Source organism: Poromitra crassiceps (assembly GCF_964638095.1).
Source record: "Poromitra crassiceps genome assembly, chromosome: 1".
NCBI lineage: Eukaryota > Metazoa > Chordata > Actinopteri > Beryciformes > Melamphaidae > Poromitra > Poromitra crassiceps.
In genome coordinates this window covers 77,008,472-77,035,426 of record NC_139623.1, presented here as the reverse complement: position 1 = coordinate 77,035,426, position 26,955 = coordinate 77,008,472, and the positions used below count along the sequence as shown (strand labels likewise).

General features: G+C 44.0%; 2 protein-coding genes across 2 annotated transcripts; one reads left to right on the top strand and one right to left on the bottom strand.

Annotated features, from left to right (window-relative positions):
* Positions 1–1,557: 1,557 nt before the first annotated feature.
* slc25a1a (solute carrier family 25 member 1a) lies at positions 1,558–10,107 on the top strand (the record flags this gene model as incomplete). Its single annotated transcript, XM_083657540.1, has 9 exons — positions 1,558–1,831; positions 2,453–2,560; positions 2,707–2,806; positions 6,403–6,541; positions 7,032–7,116; positions 8,150–8,254; positions 9,035–9,150; positions 9,227–9,300; positions 9,990–10,107. The coding sequence occupies 9 exons, from the start codon at positions 1,558–1,560 to the stop codon at positions 10,105–10,107; spliced, it is 1,119 nt and encodes a 372-aa protein (XP_083513666.1).
* A 1,932-nt stretch (positions 10,108–12,039) lies between these two features.
* Positions 12,040–24,755, bottom strand: nle1 (notchless homolog 1). The gene is made up of 13 exons (XM_083640357.1): positions 24,632–24,755; positions 22,863–23,024; positions 16,941–17,161; positions 16,371–16,450; positions 16,164–16,240; positions 15,962–16,059; positions 15,678–15,870; positions 15,412–15,547; positions 14,782–14,828; positions 14,507–14,709; positions 14,201–14,360; positions 13,957–14,027; positions 12,040–13,842 (listed from the first exon to the last, which is right to left on the bottom strand). The coding sequence occupies exons 2-13, from the start codon at positions 22,998–23,000 to the stop codon at positions 13,830–13,832; spliced, it is 1,437 nt and encodes a 478-aa protein (XP_083496483.1). The 5' UTR covers positions 23,001–23,024; positions 24,632–24,755; the 3' UTR covers positions 12,040–13,829.
* Between the last annotated feature and the right edge of the window lie 2,200 nt (positions 24,756–26,955).

Below are 26,955 nucleotides of genomic sequence, written 5' to 3'. Positions count from 1 at the left end.
GCCAAAGCACTATTTAAAGGCACAGGGATTAACAGATGCAACAACATATTTGTGTCGTGTTTACAATTGCTCTGTGTGAATCATCTTACTACCAAGGGTTTGAACTGTACTCTGGTTTTTAATGATCTTTTCCCATATCGTTTACAGTAACTATCTTAAGACAGAGTCTACACAAAACAGACAAGGTTCAAGCAGGGATGCAGTGAACAGGCCCGCGGGAAGTAGGGGTGCTGCAGGTGCTGCAGCACCCCCTAGATTTTTTCCCCCAATTTTTTTTTTTTTTTTTTTTTTTTTTACAAATGTAATTAAAAATATTTTGCAGTGCACTATGTTCCTTTCTTGTTTAAGAATGTTTTGGGAAATGAAAATGTAGCCTATTTAAATAGAATTATCAACAATAACAATCAAGGAAGTTACATGCTTGTAGGCTAGAGAAGAAGAAGAAGCGCGCATGCACGCACATGTTGTGTTGAACCAACCAACAACCAATACGAATTGTTTAATCTGGCAATAAAGAAATGTGAACTTGACATGCTATTTTAATCACCTACTCAAAAATGCACCTCCCACTATACAGCAAAGAGAGGAGTCAATGTTTCTTGATATATGCCATTCAGATCAGAATAATTAGTACTCTAGTCATTAAGTTTGCTGATAATATTTCTATCATGTTAAGTCTGTGTCATGTGTGGCAATACTAGTGTATTCAGAGCAAATAGGGAGATATAGAGCATTATCATCATGCTATATATCTCCCTCTTTGCTCTGAATGAGTGAGAAAAGGAGAAAATACTGAATAATTACATCACAACAGTATCCTAATGTTAATTTAAAATGAGAGATTCCTCTAAATATTCCTCTTGCGGGCCCCACCGAGAGTCCCTTCCTCCCAGCACCCCCTGCTTCAAATGACTTCCAGCGGCCCTGGCAGTGAAGGACCCGTTATTTGTAGAATATGTAGGCTAGTAGGCCTACTAGTTCATTCATCTAGCCTAGTGTTCTATCTACATGGCTCTGATCTAGCCTACTTTTTATGTTGGCACACATCTCTTCATATGAAGTAAATTCATAGCACACTTTATAAGTAGGCTAGTACCTGATACAAGTGTTATTAATATATAGGGTCTTCCTGACAAAAAACTAAATATAAATGTATGCCTTTTTATACACCTATTTTACCACTACATTCACATGGATATTGGACATTTGTTGTCTAGATTTCCACACTAAATTACGATACTTAATGAATTAAGCAACATGGTATTTCCACCATTCCCACTGGATCAATAGAACCCATCATCGTCCACGCCATTGGTTGCCAGCAGAGCCGTGCCACACACATATTAGTCACATGATTGAATTAGGCAGCAGGCTGAGCCAATGGTCTGCCCCCATCACCTGTTATTATGAATGAGCCCTCCCCCGCCCCCCGTGTTGTCTGTCTGTCTGACTGTGTCTGACATTATCCGACTAGTGGGACTGGGGGACCAGCGCGAATGAGCCAAGCTGCGACGACCTGCAGGCGGAGATTTATTTTAGCCCGCCCTGACGAGCAAAATGTCGTCATTGCTGAAGCCGTTCTCGGTGTGTGAGGGGCCATGCGAGAATGGTGTACGGCGTGGAGGATGCCTGACGACCGCAGCACCCCATCATCATCAACCCCCATCTCGGGATTTGGCTGCAGCAGCAGCCGCGGCGGCGGGGCTGCAGGGCTCCCTCTCCGGGCCGCCGGTTCATCATCATCACTGCTATGGAGCGACGAGGAGAAACCTGGCAGCTGCTGCGATCGCAGGGAGGAAAACAACGCATCCCGGAAAGGCCATCCTTGCAGGTTTAGCTTAATTTGCTTTGCAACACTCATCCGTGATCAGATTTTTACCCCTCAGACAGTTGCCTATATTTTCTGACCATCACTATAGCAACCCAGCCTAATCAACACAGTCGGTCGCATTAACGCCACCAAGCAGAACTGGGTAAAAATGGACCCAGTCATCAACTCATGCTATAGTTGCATGTATATGATCTGTTTCTTTGCCTCGTTTATTATTTATTTACATGGTATCTGTTGAAATTGTGCTGCTCACTAGCGTCATCTGTTCCTTTGTATTCCAGAAACATTGGCATTTCTATGAAGATGCTGAAGGGTTTATGTTACATTGAGGGTACTCTGTGGCTCTGTGGCAGACAAGTTATCTACATTCAGTACAAGCTATTCTAGGCACCTCAATACATGCACTTTACATTAGCATTGAATTAAAACACTAGTCACAAACAAGCATCACCATTACCAGTAGAATGACTTCACCGTGCATTAATCTGGGTATTCCTGAAAGAGAAATGGCTGACAAGGTGATCTTCATCCTCTTGGAACATTCCAGAATAAATCTGTTTACCGTCCACACAGATGCTGAAAACAGAGTTTCAGCCAGTCTTTCCCTCTCCTCTCCTCTAGGTGGAATTGCAGGAGGTATAGAGATCTGTATCACCTTCCCTACAGAATACGTGAAGACGCAACTGCAGCTCGACGAGAGAGCCAACCCACCCAAATACAGAGGGATTGGTAGGTTTACTGTGTGAGTGTGACAGCTAGCTATCTGAATGAACATGTGTACTAGACTTGTGTGTGACTGATTCCTGTGTCTGTGTGTGTGTGTGTGTGTGTGTGTGTGTGTGTGTGTGTGTGTGTGTGTGTGTGTTTGCCTGCAGGTGACTGTGTGAAGTTGACTGTGCAGGACCATGGTCTCAGAGGGTTGTATCGGGGTCTTAGCTCTCTGCTATATGGATCTATCCCCAAGGCTGCAGTGAGGTGAGGTGACACACACACACACACACACACACACACGTATCCACACATGCACACATTTACAGCGACACCTACATGTAGCAGGTAGGGATGTCACAATACTAGAATTTCTGCTTCGATACCGATACCTAGGAAAATATCGATACTCGATACCATTTTCGATACCACGCGGGGAGATGCGACAAGACATCGAGGCATAAAAACTAAACGAAGACAGATGGACGGACAGATGCACACTTCTCCATAATCTAGGCCTGATAAAACCCATTAAAAACTTTACACTTACACAGCAGATTACACCTGTTCTAGTCATCAGCCTATCATAACACAACAGATACCCCTGTTCTCGTCATCAGCCTATCATAACACAAGAGATACCCCTGCTCTAGTCATCGGAACACTTTGAGCTTGTTGAAGCAACAGATACCCACCAATGACAGGGAGGGAGAAATCAGTAGTACGTTTGATTTTTCAATTAAGAGAAAGTACTGCTGATATTGATACTGTTGCAAATTAGTATTGTATCAGTTTAATTTTTTTAGTATTGATACTTATCGATACCTGTTGCAAATGAGTATTGTATCCGTTTCAAATTTTTAGTATTGATTTTTTCGATACTATCGATGCTTTTGACAACCCTAGTAGCAGGTTCGTATGGTCTCATCAGGCTAAATGACAAAGTGGCGCTGCATTAGAGAAGAGCATCCCATCCCCTGAATTGAGATGCCATATTATATTCAACCATAGACCGTATTAATAAATATGGACATATGACATCACCCATTGGTTTTTGGACTCTCATTTTGAAGCCTCGAGGTTGGCATTTTCACTGTCACCATCTAGGTTCAGGTTAGGTCACTTGTTCATCTAGAACAAGTGACCTAAATTTGGATGAGAAGAGCCGCAGCACGGCCCGCTGCTATTGGTCCGTCAATCACCTCCACAAACATACTATCAATTTTACTCGAAATGGGACCATCATTTACAAAATGAACATCATGCTGTATTGAAGAAGACTTGAAATTAGCAATTTGAGAGACCATAAACTCATTGGGAAAGTGTTTACTGAGGCCATAATAAATCAAGTAGAGAGAAGTAGATTAATTTTCCCATTGACTTTTATACAATCGGACGTCTTTTTGTAGCCAGTAAAGTCACGCCTTCCAGGCCATTCGAAAGAATGCAGGTTTAAAACACATCCGCATTGGCTTCAATTTTTAAACTGAGCCACTCCCTTGTATTCAACCTATTGGTTGAAATGAAATTGTGCTGTCAGCCAAAGTAAGTGATGAATGGAAACTGAAATGAGGAATACAAAGCGGTCTCTTGAACAGCAGAAAGGAGAAAGCTGGACTCACCAACATTTGTCATCTTTTGTCTCTCTTGCCCCTTTGGTATAAAGTAGGCTTTCCCAATCTTGGGGTTGGACCCAAGTCATATGGGGTCTCCTGAAATTTATACAGTAGTAATTGATGATCAATATGAATAATTATTGTTATATAAAAACACCACACACAATTTAAAAACAACTGAACCTATCCTACATTTTCACAAAAGCTTCAGCTTGAATGACAAAATGTAAACGTAAATATACATAATTGTCATGGATAGAGCCATAATTTGTGACCCCCCAATAGGACGAATCAGCGTGACGTCACTTGCCACCCACAAAATGCGGAACCCCGCGGCAGTTAATAGTATGAGTTGTGCCAAACAAATGTTAATATCTCAAAAACTATACATCATATCGTTTATATTTTGACATTCTGAGTGAGAGCAGAAGTAGCTCAAGAGTTTGATGTATAATATATGCACGTCGTGTTAAAGTTGTGTGAACTGTCGCCGTTTTCCAAATGTAAACAGAGTCAGCCGCCTAGAGTCAGACACTCGCGCAACTTGGGCTCCATAGGGTTCCATTGCCGTTGCCACCCAGTGACGCGGTTTGTTTACCAAAATGCTGTTCGGCTGATCCCTCGTATCAATAGGAAAGTCTTCCTTCAGTAGGGAGTTGGCCTGTTCAGCGATATGCTGCAGGAACTGAAGGGAGCGTACCTATGTTCCCCGGGTTCTATGTTCACCGCTCCTGCTAAAAAGGGTCCTATGTTCCCCGGGTCCTATGTTCCCCGCTCCCGAAAAAGGGTCCTATGTTCCCCGCTCGTATGCGTAAAGTCGGCGAGTAGCGCACCGCCGGACGCCTCCACAACCATCCTTCACTTCACCCCCAGCACCCAACACCCACTGCCCAGAGACAGCGCACCTTCTTCAGCGTGACTCCATACTACAGTGCACTGCCTCGGGTCTCTGGCTCTCTCTGGCTCATCTTGAAAATATGGGGTGTTCGGCTTGCAAAGGTTTCTGCGATGCGCTATGGCACAGTAGGCTATGCCTCATATTTTCCTGGCACAATGCCACAATAAGAAAGTTTTCCCTAGCAATTTGTAACATTTATACAGAGGCTAGAGAAGTATATGTCGGCCACGTAGTGATATAATATATATATACACTTATTTCGCTTTATTTTTTCTTCGCCCATTATGCTTGCGAAGTAGCCTGTGGGAAGTAGCCTGTTGCAGAGGAAAGCGAAATTAAACAATTTATTTGAATGGCTTTACAGAACTTGTGCATGTCTGTGGGTTACTGTATATAGGCAGAGGCGATTTGTGCTGCGTGAATGTTGCAAATATTGATCTCTCTCTCTCTCTCTCTCTGAAAAATGTAATATTATGGATAGCATGTTGCTGCTCCTGCTGCTGAATGTGTGCATATATCTGAGCCTATAGACTGGAGCTTTCCCTCATGCAGTCTGTCAATGAAGTCTCACAACCTTGAGATATTGTGGTTTGCACTCGCCGACTTTACGCATACGAGCGGGGAACATAGGACCCTTTTTCGGGAGTGGGGAACATAGGACCCGGGGAACATAGGACCCTTTTTCGGGAGCGGGGAACATAGGACCCGGGGAACATAGAACCCTTTTTAGCAGGAGCGGGGAACATAGAACCCGGGGAACATAGGCATGACCCCGAACTGAACTGTATATTTAGGCCTATTAATAGTGGGGTCTGTGTTAGCCAGTTATAGATTGTAAACAAGCTGACCTGTACACCTGCACTGGCAAAATAAACTGTGTCATCTGTGGTAGCCTGGGTAAACCCAGCCCCCAGTGACCTGCTCTCAGGCTTACCCTGCTTACGAGTCACAAGTCACATAGTGACTGAGAACTCTGAGAGCAGGTCACGTGGGGGCTGGGTTTACCCAGGCTACATCTGTGGCTCATCTTGCTTATTCTGCCACTGGCTGCCGTCCACAATAATATACATGAAATAGCCTGTGGTCTAAATTGAACGTTTACTTGCAACATCCTATTACAAACTATTAGCCTACATGATCTAAAACAAATGACTAATCAAAAAAATGGTCTTGTTTTGAATGTCTGGGGTCACTTTGAGCTTTGTCACGTCCAAGTGGCGTCACAAGCCAAAGAAGGTTGGGAACCGCTGAGCTGTGGGCTCTAATGGAGTCGGCTGCACAAACGTTCCCTCATTGTTGACGTTTGTTTTGTTCATAATTATTCATTATCTTTGTGCTCTTCCTCTCAGATTCGGGACGTTTGAAATGCTCAGTAACCCCATGCGGGATGCCACTGGTCGCTTAGACAACACAAGGAGTCTCTTGTGTGGTCTAGGAGCAGGGATAGCAGAGGCTATCGTGGTCGTCTGTCCCATGGAAACACTCAAGGTTGGTGGAGCTAAAGGTTACCACAGACTAGGGCTGCACGATTTGGGAAGGGGGGGGGGGGGTTAGCGGCCAGGCACAAATTGCAATTATTCTGACTGATATTGCAATCGTGATCTTAGAGGGAATGATACTATTTACATCAATATTCTCATTTTAATTGAACAGGATAATTTATTAAAATGATTATGGTGTGATTTTGCCGGGATCCCAAACAAAGATGTTTTGTAGAATATGATGTGTAGGCCAGGACATCTGTGCAGCACGGCAATATTTAATTTAAAATTGTATTTTGACACACATTTTCTCCTTTACAAATATTGTGCCTCCTTGCAATTTAAAAATGGCAGTGGGCCATATTGGGATTTCGATTACATTTTGATGAATTGTGCAGCGACCACAAATGTTTCTCAGAAAGCCCAACCCTCATTTTAGTTATCTGAATGAACAATGGATTGATGGGCTCCTCTTTTGATTGGTTTTCTTCTGCCAGGTGAAGCTGATCCACGACCAGTGTTCCCTTCGGCCACGTTACAGAGGCTTCTTTCATGGAGTCAGTGAGATTATCAGAGAACAGGGTAAGAGAACAGGCTGCTTCAACATGTGGGTGGCTGTTATTTCTTTACCTTGCACTTCTCTAACACACAAACATCTAGAGCCTAGTTCCTCAATGCGCGGCTCGCGAGACGCTGGCGGCTCTCAAAGCTTTAGTTGGCGGCTCTAAGAAATTGCAAAAAAAATAAAAATTAAAAAAATTCAGATTTTCTTTTAAGATCTCCCCCCCCCTGCTCTCCCCAAAATTTCAATAAACCTTTATGGCATATTATTACAATACAACAATACTGGTGTTGACAGTAATAGGTGCCAAATCACTCAAAACAATAAGCATTTTGCTTTTAGGAGTATTGTGCCAGCGTGCAGCGCTGTGCCAAAACGTGTCAACGTGTGTCGTTGCCTGGGAAACGCACATCCCATAATACAACTGTTCGCATCGCATCCCATAATAGTATGATGATACTTGGGATGCCACTGCGAACATAGATGTGAACAGGTTAGCTAAAACTTCAGCGTCGCCAGCGACGGCCCCCACCGTTGCGGTCGGGGTACGTTTCGAAATCCCTCCAGGCCTGAAAGATTTTCTAGGGGAAACTGGTATATACTGTATATGTGTGTGTGTGTGTGTGTGTGTGTGTGTGTGTGTGTGTGGAAAACAATACAACAAAAAAATGGTAGGCAGATGTGCTTGGTTGGGGTGGCTTTTGGTGTTTTGCGGTAAAAGTGGCTCTCCTATTGACTTTGTCCTGCCAGTGCGGCTCTCATCGAAGAAATAGTGAGGATCACTGGTCTAGAGAGACACCAATGTTACATGCATTGTCCGGGTCCTGTTGCTTTGACCCTTGTGCTGTACTTGTTATGGTTTACTTAGAAATTATGACGATTGTGGGAATTAATACTTCTGTGATTTTTCTGTTTCTGGTGTCAGCTAAATTGTGAATATTTGAGCCCCGCTTACCTAACTAGACTGTATGTATGTGCATTCTCATGTGTGCTTTGTGCTCCGTAATGGAACATAAAGGTAAAATCTTTTGAATATATGTTCAATTCATTTAGGTGTGAGAGGGACGTACCAGGGTCTGACTGCGACTGTGTTGAAACAAGGAACCAATCAGGCCATCCGATTCTATGTGATGAATGCGCTACGCAATTGGTACAAAGGTGAGAAAAATGTCAACTTCCCTCAAAAAAAGTCCAATGTTCCCATCTTTTATTATTACTACTCAGTCCATTTTGTGGCAAATCTGTACTTGTGTATGAGCCTGAGTCTAAGAATGTACAGTATGGCAGTGGTGCTCTAAAGGTTAGAGAAGCGAGCTTGTGACCAGAAGGTCGTTGGTTCAATCCCCGGGACCGGCAGGAAAAATCTGGGTGGGGAAAGTGAAAAGGCAGTGCTTGCCCCTCCCTCATTACCACCACTGAGGTGCCCTTGAGCAAAGGCCCTTAACCCCAACTGCTCCAGTGGAGCTGATCAGTGGCCAGCAGATCAGACTGTGGTTGTACTGGTCAGCTTCCAGGTATGAATGTGTGTGTGAATGTGAACAGGGCACTCCTGAAAAAGAGAGCATTGCTCTCAGTGAGACTCCCCCTGTATAAATAACGGTAAAGAGAAAAAAAAAACAGTATAGACGGTTTTCACCAGAGCGCAACCCCACAGCACTTCCTTTTTCTCAGCATTCGGCAAACTGCAGAAATATTCACTTGACATCGTTACTTTTGTTTTCGTCGCTCAGCTGTATAGACGGTTTTCACGGAATGGTCAGTCCTGCACTTGAATGTTTTTTTTTCTTTTATGTCCATAGCAAACACTGCAACAGGAAGTGAGTGGGGGTTCAATTTAGAATGTTTTTGTTGTCAAGTTAAAACCGTCTATATACATTTCCTCCTGTTGTATCCTCTCTCTTTTTAACATGAGTCTACCTTCATGATCTGGTCTCTGAGGTGATGACCCGAGGCGTGAAATGCACCCTATTGTCACGGCAATGTTTGGAGCAACAGCAGGAGCTGCCAGTGTTTTTGGCAACACTCCTCTAGATGTGGTGAAGACAAGGATGCAGGTAAGGAACACGCACTCGTACGATTCTCTCCCTGCCGTTCAGGTTTGTCTTTTTGAATGACACTGAGTTGTTGTAGGGTTTGGAGGCCCACCGCTACAAAAACACAGTGGACTGTGCCTTCCAGATCCTGAAGCACGAAGGGCCGCAGGCGTGAGTAACCCTGATCCATGCACTCTTTCAAACAGCTGCAACACATATACAGTACACGACATGAGATGAGCCACGGCACCTTATGCAACAGATGACGCTAGGTACAAGCGGGAGTATGCTTGGCGTCCAAACTGCAGTATAGAGGAAAAGAGGACACCGCACCCAGACCCGAGCGTTGCGCTGCGGCCGGGTCTGGGGGATGGTTACGGATATACTCACAAGAGGGTGAGGTGATGCGTCAGGAGGGACGCACGCGTAAGGGGAGCTTACTAGAGCCGTACTCGTTTTAAGCAAGGTTTAGAGAATAAAAAACATCCTGTTTGTCGACGGGCAACAGATGACGCAAGGTACAAGCGGGGGTATGCTTGGCGTCTAAACTGCAGTATAGAGGAAAAGAGGACACCGTACCCAGACCTGAGTTTTATGTGTGTGTAGTCATGTTTATAGTCATGATGTCGGGGTCCTCTATAAGTTTTTAGCTCTTTTTGCAACTGCTGCGCCTGTTGTTTAAGGCAGTTTTTATACTTTTTTTTTAAGTTTTGTTGTGATGCTTTTAAATGTCCATTTTATTCTCTTCTTTTATTTTCCTGTCATCCATTTTATGTGAAGCACCTTGAATTGCCTCTGCGTATGAAATGTGCTATACAAATAAACTTGACTTGACTTATGTCATCTTGTCCTACCTGTAGGTTCTACAAAGGAACGGTTCCTCGGCTTGGCCGCGTGTGCTTGGACGTGGCCATAGTGTTCGTCATCTATGAGGAGGTGGTCAAACTACTCAACGACGTATGGAAGACGCCGATGTAAACCAAGCGGAGAGGTTTGAAGTGCTGACGAGTGCCTCATGCAACGTGTTACCGAGCAGCTCTTCCATTCTAGTTCACAGCTCTCTACATAGACGAGGACGGATCATTCAGCTTGAACAGGCTACTCTCTGATGCATTAAACAAACAGATAAGAGTCGACTATGAATCTACTCTTTGTAGAACATTGGCCAGGGTGAATGGAAGGTTAGTAGTGGTGTCAGGCATCAGTCTGTGGGCCAGTCTTCCCCCTCTCTCATCCTTGAAGATCATTCCCCGGCCAGGTGAATGGAAGACAGTCAACCCTGTTGGCTTATTCTTCAGCACTTAAGTGGCACAAAACTGCCCAACTAGAGCTTCAAAACATTTGGTTACCCCCATTTTTACAATTTTCCCCGACTTTTCCCCATTTCTTTGATCAGACGGTGGTCAGACGTACATGTAGGAATGAAGTAGGGCTAATCTTATTTTAAAGGAAAATCAACGAGTACATCAAATTAACAAGTAGACGATGTATAGACTGCTTAATTTGTGCACTCTAGTGCCCCTGACAGAACGTGTAGGATGAGAACACTGCACAACCTCAATGTCTTTCAATTTCTTGAGTTATACACTGGCAGACCATCAGTATGAACTGGAAAGAGGCTAGAAACACACGGAATCTCTGAGATGTGCACTATTTAACCAAAGGTTCAAGTTAGAAGTCGCATAAAATAAGAAGCAGCCTTGAGACTGTTATTAACACAAAGGGATATCACATTATGGCTGTTATGATTTTGCTTCCTATCTATGACTTGTTACTGTACATGCTGTAGACTTTTTTTTTTTACTTCTAAGAAACCATATATGTGTCTTCTGATTCACCAAGTAACTACTGTTGTCAGACACAACCAAGCACACCGCAGTACTGCAATGGATTTTGACTTTGAACTGTTTTTACGGTACTTTCCAACACATCTAGGTGTTGTAATTGCGTACTTGAGTGTCATTGTGGATCATTACACTAAAACATGATCACAATTTACAGTTTTCCCTGGCTGCGTCTTGGTGATTAACTTTAAAGAGATGCTGTTCATTGTGTGTATTTTATGACTGCTGCTGCTGCTAACATAATGTGGCTGCATGAATCTTGATGTAGCATCCATCCTGTTGCACATCAACAGTGGCCTGCACCAACTGGTCTTTTAGTCGGTGCACTCTCCTGCAGGTACCCTGCTTCTTTCAGAGCCTACTCCATAAACCTTCATTCATTTGGCACAAAGCTGAAGCAAAGAATCCTCGCACAGCACTATCTTCACATGCAGTCTTAAGAATAGGAAATGTTAGAAGTGAGCACCTAGTTGCCATCCTGGGAAAAGTTTCTAAATCAGGCAAGTTGCTGAGGAAAACGTTTCACAGCATTTCATCATAACCAAAACTAATGTTTGCATGACAAAAAACTAAACGAACATCAACTGCAGACTCTAAGCTTTTTTAGAACGATAGAGCTCAACAGTTACGTGACATCTCCAGCCCCGGAAGAATTTTGCATTCATCTTCTCCATAGACATTTTGGAAAATTCTTAAATAAAAAAATAAAAACTTTTAAATAAAACTCGTGATATAAGGATTTTTCTAAATGTCTATGGAGAAAATGAATGTGGAATTCTCTTCCGAGGCTGAAGACGTCAAGTGACTGTTGAGCTCGATTCTCCCTGTATGATTTACATGACTATGGACATAAGTAGGTTTCATTGGCCTTAGAATAAACTTGTGATTAATGACCTGAATCTGTGTGACCGTGTGTTTATGAAGTACTCCATTTGCCATCAGACAAATACACTGATCTGTTAACAAGCCCACGCGAAGGGTGTGTATGTGTGTATAGTGGTGACCAAACATTAACCTTGTAGTAATCACGGAATTATTATATTTATTTCCATCCATCCTTCCCCTGCCTCCCTTGTTTCACTTCTTACAACAACCATGACATACATCAACATCAACATTTGAATCATTTGTAATGTCTACAAAAGCCAGTTGAATACAGAGGCTAAAAGCCTGTATTTTCCTGAGTAGGGTGAGGAGCAGAGTTCAGTGTGTGGTGGTGATGAGCCATGTCTTCACCACAGCTCCAGAAAGAATGAGCAGGCTGGGGCTTTGCTGACAGAGGAGCTTAAAAGCTGAGGGAGCAGCAGTGCCCTCAGCATTAACATCACACAGAAGATGTATTAGTGCTCCCCACCTGCTACACAGCCAGTCCACCTGTCACCTATAGAGTTGACCTAGTAAGGCTTATGGTGGAAGGACTGGACGCATATGGTGTTGTAAAATACCTTTCCCCATCTGCTAGTCTATCCTTTGTGACGTCTTCCGACTCCACTTGAAATCGACTCCTTTGATCCCTCCCTTCTTTAGGGATTACATGTATCTAGGAATTCAGGGCTATAGACCAAGAATTAGGTTTTATATTACGTTGTGAATACATAAACCTTGGTTGTGATTGGTGCAGACTGGCATGGCATCATAAGAGCTTATAACTTAAAGTCGAGGTGAACCCGTTCGTCACATGCATCCGAGTCCGTTTCAGACTGAAAACAAATTGAGAGGCGGACCATATACGGTGTCGATGATTTGATTTGACAATTCTGTCGACTGGCTTTGGCATCGGCCAATCCTGGCGTGTTCCACCCCCAAATCGGGTGGGATTCAGCGTGTTGTCGTGCTACGCGAGTGGGATCCGCGGAGTACCAGGCAGCCACCGGCTTCGTGCGGAGCGAGCGGACAATCCGATGCATGGGTACTGCCCGCCCGCCTGGAATCTCCGAGAGACGACCCCTGACAGGCAGGGAGGCTGTCAGGCTCGGAGGCGTGCGCCATTATCGTTATAAATGTAAATAATATTCCTGGAATGCGTGTTTTAACGAGCCAGTTACATTTCTTTGCATTCTTAGACATTACCGTTTGATTTAGTTTGCATAATTGCTCAAGTTAGTAGTTAGTTTATGGGCTAGAAACTCTGCCAGATGACAGGCACTAGGCGCCATTTTCCCCTTCATTTGGAAGAGAAAATTATCCTGAAATGAAGATTTGATTGACAGCTGCATGTCGTGAAATGATTGGTTGAAATGGGGTAGAAATATGATAGTACTAGGTGACGTCAGCCAACTGTAAATTACTGTTATCAATTAAATCTTGAAAAATGAACTTTTGATGTGAAAAAGTGTGAAAAACTAAAGAAATTTGATTTTTGTGATTTTTTTGGCATACATTATTAAATAGGTGCACTGTACCCAGGTATTTGAACTAAAAGAAAAGAAAAGTCATTTTTGGGTTCAGCTCGACTTTAAGAGTGGGATTTAACAAGCATTATTACACTTGGTATACAGTATGTGTTAGGACTTCCGTTTGATATATCAAAAACAAAAACTAATTTCAGGCAAAAATGGGGGCATTTGAATGGCAGCACTACAAGTGTTAAACAACTCTCAGAGATGTTAATACGCTGGTTCATCATATTACTATGGGCTTGAAACTGGAGTAGGTGTTTACACCATGACTGAAATCACTTGACTCAATGCCATTGTTGACAAATAGTGTAATAAAGCCACAAGGGGGATTACAGTGGCTACATCTTTGTCACCTTGGCTCCAGCCAGCAGGCTTCTTGACACTATGGTAGAGGCATGGCATTGGTTGCTGCCTGGGTTGTGAAATACTCAGCCAAAATGATGGAACAGATGTATGGCTACCTCCTCCATCTGTAAAACAAAAACAATACAGACTCGGTTGGCAGGGGAGTAAAGGGTGAAGAAAACTGTTACATCAGTGTGAAAAAGGAACAGAGAGAGACAGCATCTCGACATCTCACTCACATTCTAAGACATTTGTCTTTCCCTCCACTGGCCACTCTTTGTCCATCAGGACTCCAATCCACCGCAAAAACCTGCACAGAGGGAAAAAACAGGTCAGTAGGGAAAGATACTTCCCAATTACCATTCCGTCTATTCACAGACAGATATGCATACACCTCAATCAGGAAGCAGAACTTCTCATGAAGCCCTCCTGCAACTAAATTTAGATACCTCTACTACCCACTAAATGGCACTTGTTCCTCACCTCATCAGCATGGCCAGGTAGGTCCATGTTGAGCTTGCCGGTCTTGATGTCCCAAACCTTCAGCGTGCTGTCACTGCTGCCGCTGACCAGCAGCCTGCTGTCTGCCGACCACGCCACCTGATACACAGCTGCCACATGGCCACGCAGGGACGTCAAGTACCTGCAGGCAGGTCAGCAGCCAGAGACACAGTTTTACAGCACCATCAGCAGGACAACAGCAGTGCTAGTACACAATGTCACATTTAGCGCTCAATCGACTGCGCAAGATTAGATGGGTCGTTCAGGGTGGCTGTACGCATTTCTTACTTTCCCGTGCGTCCGTCCCAGATCTTGATGGACTTATCGAAGGAGGCAGAGGCGAGGAGCCTGGTGTCCGGGGAAAAGAGCACTTCGTTGACCAGGGCACTGTGGCCGGTCATCCTGGCTAGAGGCTTTTTGTCTTCTGCAGGATTCCACAGGAACAAGGTGAAGTCATCTGATCCAGACACCAACCGCTCTGGGGCTGTCCCCTACAATACAGGAGCAGGAGTAAGGACTCGCATACGGGACAGGGTCAAACACACAGATGAGCAGGAACGTACCCTAACTTTGTTGTATCTCTGCAAGGCTTTCTCCTTCAGCTCTTCCACTGGGGAAAGAAAAAGGCTTGTTAAATCACATTGTTCTCCTCTGAACATAAATTCCCTGCACATTTAATGCCTATTTAACTTAGCCTGTAAATTTCATGTACATTCAATGTAAACTCTTATTTAACTCCGACTGTAAATTGATGTAAATCCACTGCCTATTTAATGTCTATTTAACTCAGAATAAATATTTACATGAAATATTTACATGAATATAATTCATGTAAATCCAACGCAAATTCATATTTATCATCCACAGAACACTTCACCACTCATGTACATATTGTATATTGACTCGATTTGATTCGATTTGATTGCACTTGCAACTTTGTGATTGTCTTTAATTATCTTCCTACTTCTTATCTCTGTATATTGATGTGACCGCTATGCTGCATAGACACTAAGACAAATTCCTCGTATGCAACTTGCACACTGTGGCAATAAAAGTGATTCTGATTCTGACATCATTTGTCTGATACATGCCGTCACACAAGCCAGTGAGCCTCCTCTCCACAACAACATAGGAAAGGTATTTTTTTCCCCCAACAGCTAGCTTGTTTATCATATCAGAGCAAGCCCACTTACATGATCCGGTGAGGTCCTGGGGGTTGACGGTGGCAGTGGCAGGTTCAAAAGCTCCAGTACGCAGGACATAGTCTGTGTTGAGAGCCAGGGTGTTCACCCAGTGGGCGTGGCCCTGCAAAGTCCTACACTGGACACCCTACATTCACAGACACAAATAAACACACATTCAAGTACAGCATTGTCATGAACATGTCTCCACCCACACCTGTACATTTCTGTGTGTGTACGCTGACTGCTTGGCCAGGATCCACACACACAAAACCTACATCTTTGGCTCTCCAGACTTTCACAGTCCTGTCCTGGGAAGAGGTGTAGAGAAGTCCGTCTCCTCCCCACTTCACACAGGTGACCGACTGGGTGTGTCCCGTCAGAATCTTCTCACTGCGTCCCAACACCGTGTCCCAAATACGTACTGAGCCGTCCTTGGAGCTGCTGGCCAAGTACCGACACTCTGCATTACTAAGAGAGGGAGACATGGCAGGGTCAGAGAAATAGACACATTTAAGCAGGCAGTGAGGAAGCGAGGCAGCATGGAGAATGGTATACTCACAGATGGAGGGGTTCCCAGCAGAGCCAAGTGATCCACTTGGTGTGTCCTGTTAAAGTCTTCCCCATCTGCTGTCCTGTCACTGGATCCCACAAACAGATCTGTACAAACAGTACCACAATACAACATCAATGCAGTAATAGATCCCTCTTAAAGACAGATATGGAAAGGTTTGGGTGTTGGACAGAGTGTGTATGAAGCACACCTGACTGTTCTTGTCCCCAGAAGCCAGCTTCTTGCCATCAGGTGCCCAGGCAATGGTCAGTACCCAATGGGTGTGTCCTTTAGTAGATCAGAATACAGCACAATGGTGAGTGTCTAAAATGATTATTATGCTAGACTTTTTATTCTTGATATAAGAAATTGTGCTGAATTATCGAACTGGTGGAATTATGCTAAAAAAAATGAAGACCTCTGGCAGTGTGGTGAGGTGTCTCAGTGGTCAGATCCCAGAAACGCACTGTGGTGTCACCTGAACCGCTGGCCAAATACCTGAAACCAAACAAGAACAACTGAATCATCACAGCAGAATAGCTATTTCCCCTTCGCTGTTGAAGTTCAAGTTTGTTTATTTAGCCTATATAGCCCTCCATCACAAGCATGTAGGACTGGGTACCGTTCAAAGTTTTTCGATATAAACATCGAACCAAAAGTTCGGGAATTTGTGTTTTGCAAATCGTTAATGCTCACTGCTGCAACATAACATTATTATTGTCAAAACTGTGACGAGATGGCTCCACTTGCATGGAAGGAAGACATGATCCTTAATGATCCTAAGAGCAATTACATATCACATATGTATGTCAGAAGCATTACATAGAGTTTGGTAGAGTGAGCTACAGCGTGCATGAAGTCAAAGCTGACAGCCTATTGATTGTTCATATAGCACTGAACTCGCTCGTTTGTAAAACGCAAGAAAACGCAGACACGCCCAGGCACACACATCATGATGACAGCTGTTTTCTGTAGCAGATGTACTCACTTGCCGGTGGGGCTGAAAGCGGTTGAGATGACGGCCTCTGTGTGTCCCTGTAGTGAGCTGGTACAGCGGGCCACGGCCCGAACCCTGAACACAGCCTGCGGCTGGTACACCACCGGCAGGACTTGCTCCGTCTCCACACCCAGAGCCTTCACACACAACCCCAGACTGGACACCACCTCAGCCTCGCCACGCGCAAAGAATGCCAGTGGCACTGGCTCGTCCTGCAATGGATAAGAGATAAAGCAAAAGGTATAATCACTGGTTATTAGGGATGTCACAATACTAGAAGTTCTACCCAGGTAAAATATCAATACACAATACCATTTTCCATACCACACGGGGGGGGGGGGGCAACAACACATTAAAGCCCCTTCTAAACATGCAGTGAAATCCGGATTATTACCAGCTGCTAGCCGGTTGGCCTGCATGTTTAGAAACAATTATCCGCCTTATGCACACTACTGCGGATCATTCCAATCTGAGCCCCTAGTACAGGATCTGCATTGTTGGCAAAACGGCTGTTGTTTAACACTGGCAGCTCATGTTCCGGATCATGTCTGAGTGGGCGGGTGGTTAAATGGCACTTTACAAACCATTACTGTCCCGGTGCTATTTAATAATTTCATGAATGGACGTAGTTATGTGGCTGGATTATTTGGAAGAGAGCCAAATTAGGTGAGTAAACAAGTAAAAGTTGAATCGTCCCCCCCCCCCCCCCATCTGCCAGTTTGAAAATGCAACAAGGAGAATAGGAGATGATAGCCTACTACTTACTGCATTAGGCTATTGTGTGATACGTGCCCGCTAATGGTCACACGTAGCCTATTAATTAATGGGTCGTTCGCGCAATCGCTTATAGTATATGAATTAAACAAGCAAACTAAACTCACGGTTTCCTCAAGTGCTGCAAACAGCTTGAATGGTTTATTTCTGTCTTGTTTAGGCTATGTTTATTTATTTATTTGTTTATTTAAAAAGGATCCCCATTAGCCGCCGCCGAAATGACCGCTAGTCTTCCTGGGGTCCAAACACAATACACATTACGTTACAAACAATTGTAAACTGTAGACAGTAAAGTGCAGTAGTAAAATACCATATAAAAAATTATAAGAAATATTAAATGCATTGCAATACAGGAAAATCACATAAAAACATAGTAAAAACCGATACAAAATAGGATAGAAAAACAACAATAGTTTGGTAATATAATTACCGTAAATTCCGGACTATAAGCCGCGGCTTTTTTCCCGTTTTTTGGCCCCTGCGGCTTATATAACGGTGCGCCTTATCTATGGATTTTTTCAGAAAAAAAAAAAAAAAAATACAAATAAAATCTCTCTTTTTTAGCACTCTTTCTAACTATAAATCCACTTCTGTTTTAATTTCCTCTCTTGCCCTCTTTTCACCACACCGCGGACACTGTGTGCACTGTAAAAATAAACAACGGTGGTGTTGTGTTATGTTGTTTTGTTGAAATGTTACGGTAATACGGTAAATGGGAGCTTCCTCAAACAGCCATCTCTTTCCCGACAATCCCCTCTGTGCGTGACCACTTACATATGGTAATTACGGTAAGCAAACGGCCACTCGGCCAACAACTCCCTCCCCCGACTACCAGGAGAAAATCACAAACTTCGGCGAATTCACACAAAGGAAGATCAAGGAATATTCACAACAAGACGAGCAGTAGAAGCAACACTCTCACTTACCATGGGGAAGGTACGCAGAAATTCACACGACGCAGCTTTCAAGTTGAAAGCAGTCAATCTCGCATTAAAAGAGGGAAACAGAGCAGCCGCGCGTAACCTGGGCATCGATGAGTCAATGGTGAGGCGTTGGACGGTGCAGCAGGAGGAACTGTCTCAGTGCAAGAAGACCAAAAAGTCCTTCAGAGGTCATAAAAGCAGATGGCCCGAACTTGAAGATTCCCTTGAAGATTGGGTGTTGACCCAGAGAGCAGACGGCCGAGGCGTTTCCACGGTGCAGATCCGACTGAAGGCCAAAACAGTCGCCACCGAAATGAAAATTGAACATTTCATAGGTGGCCCATCTTGGTGCTTCCGATTCATGAGACGAAAGGGACTGTCCATCCGGGCGAGAACTACTGAACAACTCCCTCCCGACTACCAGGAGAAAATCACAAACTTCGGCGAATTCACACAAAGGAAGATCACGGAATATTATAGGAGTGTGAAAACATCCACAATCACCAACGGGTTCCAAAACGCTGGACTGCTGCGGGATGAAGAGGATGACGCCGCCACAGCTGGCGCTGAGGGCCGTCAGAGGCTTCAGAGGCTGTTCGATGCCGACAGTGACGAAGAGGAGTTCGTTGGTTTTGAGTGACAATGAAGGAGAGAGGAGAGTGGTTGACGAAGCCACCCTGAACCTGTTCGTTTCCGACACTGAAGATGAGGACTTTGGTGGTTTCAGTACGCAGGAAGAAGAGGAAGACGAGGATTAGTGACTTGACTTCTCTGGTTACAGCCGTTTGCTGCACATATAGCCTATTGTTGTGTGATTTTGTCTGGGGATTAGTGACCTGACTTTTGTTTTGTTTTGTTGAAATGTTAATAAATGGGAGCTTCCCCAAACAGCCATCTCTTTCCCGACATTCCTCTCTGTGCACGAACCCTTTCATATGGTAATTAAACATCAAAACACCCGCGGCTTATAGACCGGTGCGGCTTATATAAGAAAAAAATAGTCAATTTTGGTCCCGCGGCTTATATACCGGTGCGCCTTATAGTCCGGAATTTACGGTATATAGCTGGCCTATTGCGCAGACATCAACTTATCTAAAGAGACACTACTATTCAAAACATAAAATTCCAAGTTGTGTCAAAGTGTAGTCCTGAGCAGTGTGTTTGCTGGTGTTTGTGAGTGCAGCTGGGATCTTAACTTCCTTTTAAAACCAACCCTCCCATGAATGCAGGAAATATTTCCTGGTAGACAATTCCAGGCCTTTATAGATCTGTATATGACAGTCTTCTTCATAGTTGGTGTTGGGTCTAGGCAAAATCAGTTGTCCCCTACTAGCCCCTCTGGTGGAGTGTGTGTGAGTACTTGAGCTATAAAAAATGCTGTTGAAAAGAAAACCAGGAATTTGGGTATGAATAACTTTGTGAAAATGTAAAAGTACAATGGATGATAGTCTCTGCTCAACAGTGAGCCATATGAGACGTGTATGCATGTCAGCTATGCTAGACCTAGGGGAGCACCCAAGGACCAGCCTAGTCCTATGTGAAAATGCAAGAGTTGCATCAGCCTATAAAATGTTTCCTTGTGCGCACTGGGGGTGAGGGGAGGGCGCTGTGTCCCGGCCTGGCCTTCTCTCCCATGCCTTATGTGTGTGGGGGCGAGGGCTGGGCTGGGGGGCATCGGTGCTCTCCATCACTGGTTAGGCGATAGATTAGCTACAGCCTAACTGTAGGCTGTAGACCTGTTATAGTGTTCAGGCTAAAATCAGACTAGAGCAGAATAGGACAGGCCAGACTAGGCTGTAGATTAGCTAGATACTGTGTTCTAGTTAGTTCCGGTTAATGTCTAGAGTAGTCAGATTGTCTGATTTTCTCCCCCCTTTTCCTGCTCTCTCCTCTCTCACACTCTAAAGCAGGGGTTCCCAACCTTTTTTGTGCCAAGGACCGGTAGATACATGGGAAAAAAGTTGCGGACTGGTTGTCAATTTTAACGGTTTTAGTTACATATACTGTATATTTACTCACCAGGTGGCGACAAAGGGTAAATAACAGCCCATTAATAGAGTCCAGCGCGCTTCAGCCAGGTTTGGAATAAAAGGGTCCTGGTGCTCAACAGTGAAGGACAATATGCATAAAGTAATGTTTTACCTGGGCACTTCACACAGACTACCCCAAGTAAAGACACCGGAGCACTCTTTTCCGTCTGCACGTTTTAATAGAAGGGGCTGACTGACGTTTCGACAGACAAGTCTGTCTTCCTCAGAGTCAAAGAGTGCTCCGGTGTCTTTACTTCGGGTAGTCTGTGTGAAGTGCCCAGGTAAAACATTACTTTTTGGTAAATAACAGCCTTTTGTGTTGTACTGTATGTAGGCTACAGTATTTATGTTTTTGTTTCAACTACAAACATAAATCAACGTCAACTTGAAACTATGTTTCAACTATCACACACAGCCTATAATATTATAGCCTATGTTTATAAAAAAAATGTTTTTTTTGTTTTTTGGACCGGCCTCGCGGCCCGGTACCAAATGCGTGGTGGGGACCACTGCTCTGCCGCGGCCGGTGAGCTGAGTCCTACTTTCAAAATGTGAGTACAGTAGCCTAGCTAGCTAGTGTAAGGCTGTGTGACTATGGACTGTGGTCGTCAACGTTACCGCGGGCGCGCTCATGACATTATAAGGATGCGCCGAGCTCAGGCCTGTTGATTTGACTCTTGTGCTGTCAGGTAAGCTGGAAGACGCCGATTGCCTTACATCATGTAACCTGACATGTAACATGTTTGTTTACCTGGCCACAGCACTAGTGTCTGATATTCTTACTACACAGCGGCATCGCCATTATAGCTGGCCGAGAACGCGCAACGTTATTACCAGACCAGAGTAATATATATATACCGTATTTCCGCTATTAGTGGCCCCTATTCAATTACAGGCCTCTGCTCTAATATAGGACGGGGCACGGCCTGCGTGGACAAATAAAGGCCCATGCCATCAATACAGGCCGGGTCAAAAAAAACGAAGGAGCAAAAACTACGGTGAATACGGTACTGTAATTTTCCCATAACACAACGCATCTACCGTGTGACGTAACCGGACGTAACGCAGAGACCAAACGAACCAGACGAAAGTTTGACGTTAAGTTTAAAGAGAGCGTTGTGCAATACCGGTATGCAGCGGAACATTTGGTACAGTGTGATGTGGAATCAGCCCTTCAAGCAGAGCCTGCACGATGCCTACGACGAGTGGATAGCTGGGGACGCAGATAAGCAGTACACAGCTGGAGGTGGAAACCTAAAAGCGCCTGCTCGACGCCTGCTTGTGGACTGGGTGATCGCCGCCTGGGACAAGCTGGACAAGGATCTGATCAAAAAGTCCTTCCAAGTTTGTGGACAGTCTGTGAAAACTGACGGGAGTCAAGACAACCTCATCCACTGCTTCAAGCAGGGACAGCCCTGCGCCGCTGAGGCTCTCGCCCAGCTGCGTTAGCGGGACCAGGAGAACAGACAGGCAGCCGAGGATGAGGAAGATGAAGAGGAACTGGTCAACAATGAACTTGTTGTTCTGAATGATGAGGACGCGGAGGATACCGACATACTAGATGAGGAGGAGGAGGATACTGAGTGAGTGAGTGACCACCAATATTTATTTGCGTTGTTTGGTTTTATGCAATATTTTGCAATAAAAGTCATGAAAATAAAAGGAGTATGTCCATGAGAGTTTAATATTAAGAAATAAAGGCTTCATTCGAATACAGGCCTCTGCTCTAATATAGGACGGGGGCTCTCTGCGGCTCAGTAAATAAAGGCCCCGGTTACTATTAGCGGAAATACGGTATATATATATATATATATATAATTATTATTATTACGCTATCGATAATCGATCGTTAATTTTCCCGAATTTCGATTATGGAAATTGATTCAAAATGAACATCCCTACTGTAAACTACTGATATGAATTATATGGCCAAGTCCTTGGAAAGGATGCGCTTTCCCGGTGGCTTTCTTAGTGGTGCTAAACAAGCAAAGTTCAAAACATAAAGCCTCTCGCCCTTCATCAGGGCATCTTATGAAGGGCGAGAGGCCGAAACGTTGGCATGTATCGACCTGACATGGCCAAATAAATGGTGAAATAGAGAATCCTTTGTCCTGAAGACCTGTGTGTGCTACCCTGTGCCTTAGGTGCAATTATCTTTATGAATTATATGGCATTTGTGACCCCACCTTCTGTAGCAGTGCATTGCAGACCAGCTGCAGTTTGTCCGGGGTGATGTCGAGTGGCACATCAAAAGGTGAACCCAGAATCTCCCCGTTCTCATCCTGAAACTGGATCAACAGCCGCTCCACATCCACACTCGACATCCTCTCTTTTCTTCAGATCCAAAACTGGGGGGAAGGGAAGGGGGTTAAAAAAAAGTCAGGAAAACCCATCCTAAAGCAAACTGCTCTCTTTTGAATGCTGTATGGAAGAATGGGAGGTCACTCAGGTCAGACAAGAGAAGATTAGTGGCATACACAGTGGTGTAGTGGAGGGTAGACGCAGGTAGACGGCGCCGTCTACCTACTTATTTTTCAGACGGCTTTGCGTCTACTCACTTCTAAAGCTGCTTTGATACGCATCCATTTAAGTTTTTTCTCTTTTCTGCCTAAATTCTCTGCCGGGCAGATTGAGATTCCACCAGGAAACGTTGCATTACGACCACAAGGCGGACACTGGAGCTGGTCGCAGCCTGTCTAGTGAACGCCTGTGTCCACCAGAGAAGTCCCCGAAGCGGCTCTCCGCTATGCTCCACTAAACAAATCGGCCTGTGTATTTTCTCTCTTTGAGTTGCGTCAAGCAGCACAGAGCAGATCGAGCTGGGCAGGAATTCACGAGAATAATAAAATAAAACATCCTATCGATTTTCGAAATAAAACTTGTTATTGTATGTCAAGAGAGAAACAGTCACACATGGGAGGGGGAGGGAAGGGGGGGGGGGGGTTGCAATTTAGCCTGCTTTCTATAATAATGCATCCCTCAATTACTTGAATGCTTCCATTATTTTGGCAGCTACTTTGGTTCAAATTAACTTAGTGAGTTGGTTTGAAATTGTTGTATCAATGAACTAAATTCAGTAATGTTCAGGTTATGGTAGCACAATTGTTCTCATTGTTACTGTAGCCTATAATTCAGTCAAAATGTTGTCTTTGTAGACACCAATAATGACTATATATATATAGTCATATATGTAATTTATGTAATTTACACCCCCCGGGGTGTAAATTACAGTCTACCCATTTCTCCAGGGACCACTACCACTGGGCAATGGGCATACACCATAACTTAGCTAACGTTACTGTGTGCAATACTGTATGGGAGAATGGAGAATGGGAGGTCACACAAGAGTACTGGGATGCAGCTAACGTTAGCCTGATATCAGACTGAATTGTCAACTCGTCAGTCAAAACTCAACTCAATAGAGTGGGCGGATTCGAACTGGACCCAGGCCAGGCAAGGAATGGATACAGCATAACTAGCTAACGTTACATGTGTGCAGGGTGTCGTGGAATTAAAACATGTTTCTCAGGATAACTGCTTGTACTTTTGAGTTCAAAGTTAGGTTTAAACTTTACAACGGTTAGGCTTGACAAGGTGTTTGCCATCCAGGATGTCAAATCACCAAATTATTACACTCGAATTTAACAATAATACTAACGTTACGTGGTGGTTGTCTGCCTGGGTGTTTATGTTAAACTAGGATAGGATGGAATGTATGTACAGTCAAGTGTAGCCTTCATTGACGCGTCGAGGCTATAAAGCTTTTGACTAAATTTGACAGCAGTCCAACCCTCAGAAGCTAGCTTACGACGTTAGCCTCCTGTTAGCCAGATGGTCACTGTAGCTCCTTTTAGTAACGACCGCAGCAATTTGTACATGTTTCCGTAAGCGTAACTGTAGCCTATATCCCGCTTATTATATGTTGTACGGCTACTTCGTACAACTTAAAACTTACCTTTATCGGTTAGCTTCAGCAAGGTACCCACACCATGGATGTATTGGACACACACGTGTATACTACAAAGAGCCTTGAAATAAAGAGAGCCTAAAAACCTTGTTGTCGACGGGCTTGCGCAATGAATCACGGGAAGATGTGGAAAAAGTACCCCGCGTGCTGGATTTTCTTACCCATCTTTCATTTTACTATATCTCTGTATATTCTCTGCGCGATATTTATACGTCAACATTCAGATCCCGCCCCCCTTCCCTTGGCCCACCCCCAACAACATTCGACGCACCGAGAGTAGTCTGTCTGTCTGTCTGGGCCGGTCTATGCTAAGGAAGGTAGGTGACCATAATTCATTTCAATGTCCGCTCTCGAAATCGCTGTCCGTTCTCAAGAGCTATCCAGTTGATTCATGAAATCGCTGGGCTGCGTGCCCTCCAGTGTTGCTCCTGGCCAATCCCGGCGCCACAGGGCGTGGTTATTGCTTATCCTATGTGAGGTTAGAAATCACGCGTCTGGGCACGCTTTACACCGCTTTTTGCCATGACAGTAAACCCTCTGCAGTACCATTCAGTAAACCAAGGAAACAGGAAACAATACCGGAAGCAAGTGCGCCAATAAAAAAAATCGTTGTTGCCGTTAGCTTAACGCAGCGAGGTTACGAGCCTGATCAAAAGAACAACACAACTTTAGTCACTGTGCCGAGGAAGGTTTCTGGAGAGCCAAAGACAATGGAGTACTCGCCATGTGAAATATTATGATCGATGTCTTTTCCAGCACAGGCAGCAGAGATGCCTTTGGATTTCAACTGTTGTAGCCTATTTGATCCCTCCAGATAACAGTGGACAGACAACTATAACTATTAGCCTACATCAACTGGCCATTAATTTGAAAAGTTCTTCCCAAGCAGTTGGCACACCGTCGGCCAGGTTTGGAATACTAAGCTTTTCCCAAAGCCAGTTAGACACGCGAGAACGTCTCTTTCCTCGATTAATTATCTGATGCAAAGCTTCTGAATTGGCTTAAAATAGGCTATGTGATATTGTGAATCCGCGATGTTTCTATAAGAACTTCTTCAAAAACTTCATTCGGTAGGCTTAGGCTACGTCCATCTTTTGTTTTGTTGTTTGCCGTTTTATTTTCTTATTGTTTCCGCTGCTTGTTTCCTGTCTAGGGCGGGCTCTAGGCCTGTGTCATGCGGTAACAGTAGACAAAATCCCTTGTAAACGGAGGCCAGGCTCTTTCTCGCTGAGAAGAGACTGGTGATGCGAGGTTACAGCGAGAGAGAGAGAGGGAGAGAGGGAGAGAGAGAGAGGCAATTCATAGTAGGTCCATGATAGTGGAGCAGATTAAATGCACCTTTAATGTGATTGTAAATTAATCAATTAACACTGTTGATTGCAATCAAGATGTGTGACTGTGAGGTATGAGAAGAAGCCACCCATGTTGTTAATGTAATTTCATGTAATTTCATAATGTTCTATTTTACGTTATGGTGTAATGTCCGCAGAATATTCCTTTTTCACAGCAATCATTTTGTGTCTCAGGCTAAGCACAGGTAGAACCAAAACATGAGGGCCCCAGGACTGGAACATATAATAGATTGGAGTTTGAAACCCTCATTAATGTATCAATTAGACAGGTGTAAATGATCAAATTGTAATGATCCCCATCATCACATTAGCATCTCTAAATGTCCTTAATTTGCAGTGAAAAGGCACTCACCCAGACACAGGAGTCCTAAAAGAACAGCAAAGCAACTCCAGTGAACAGAAAACTCCATGTTGAATCTTAAATTGAGGAAAAGCTTAACATTGAGGCAACCTTTCAAATGTTGGCCCTTTATTCCAAAGAGAACTGTTCCACTAAACAGTAATGTTCCAGTAACATTCCAGCAGCAATCTACCTTAAATTAGAGTAGCAATCCAAAAAAAAGTCCAAAAACACCGACCCATTTCTGGATTTATTCTTATTTGGCCCTTGATTAAAACATCTGGGGCATTTCAATAAAATACATGGTCACATGTTCAGACGATCATTTTTGACTGTTGTAGTTCAAATATGGCTCTAGGACAGACTAATCAGATGTGGATTAGTCTGTCAAGACATACTAGTCCTCCAGCTCTCCTTTTTTATCTGGGTTTCGCATTTGTCTACACACATGGTCACATGTCAGATAAAACAACAAAGAAATTGTGATAATCAGAACAAAGTACAAACATTTGCTTCGTCATTTTCCTAAACCTGCACCAGCATTGGGCATTGCTTATTATTGACCCATTGATTTAAGCTTCAAGGTGGAAACATGTCATCCTGTCATTGCAAAAACGAAT

Excerpts from the sequence above, each read along its gene's own strand:
- nle1 (XM_083640357.1), bottom strand. The coding sequence starts at position 23,000 with ATGTCGAGTGTGGATGTGGAGCGGCTGTTGATCCAGTTTCAGGATGAG. Across the intron at positions 16,451-16,940 it reads GCTTTCAGCCCCACCGGCAA|GTATTTGGCCAGCGGTTCAG; the intron begins GTGAGTACATCT and ends GTTTGGTTTCAG. Across the intron at positions 16,241-16,370 it reads ACCTCACCACACTGCCAGAG|GACACACCCATTGGGTACTG; the intron begins GTCTTCATTTTT and ends GATCTACTAAAG.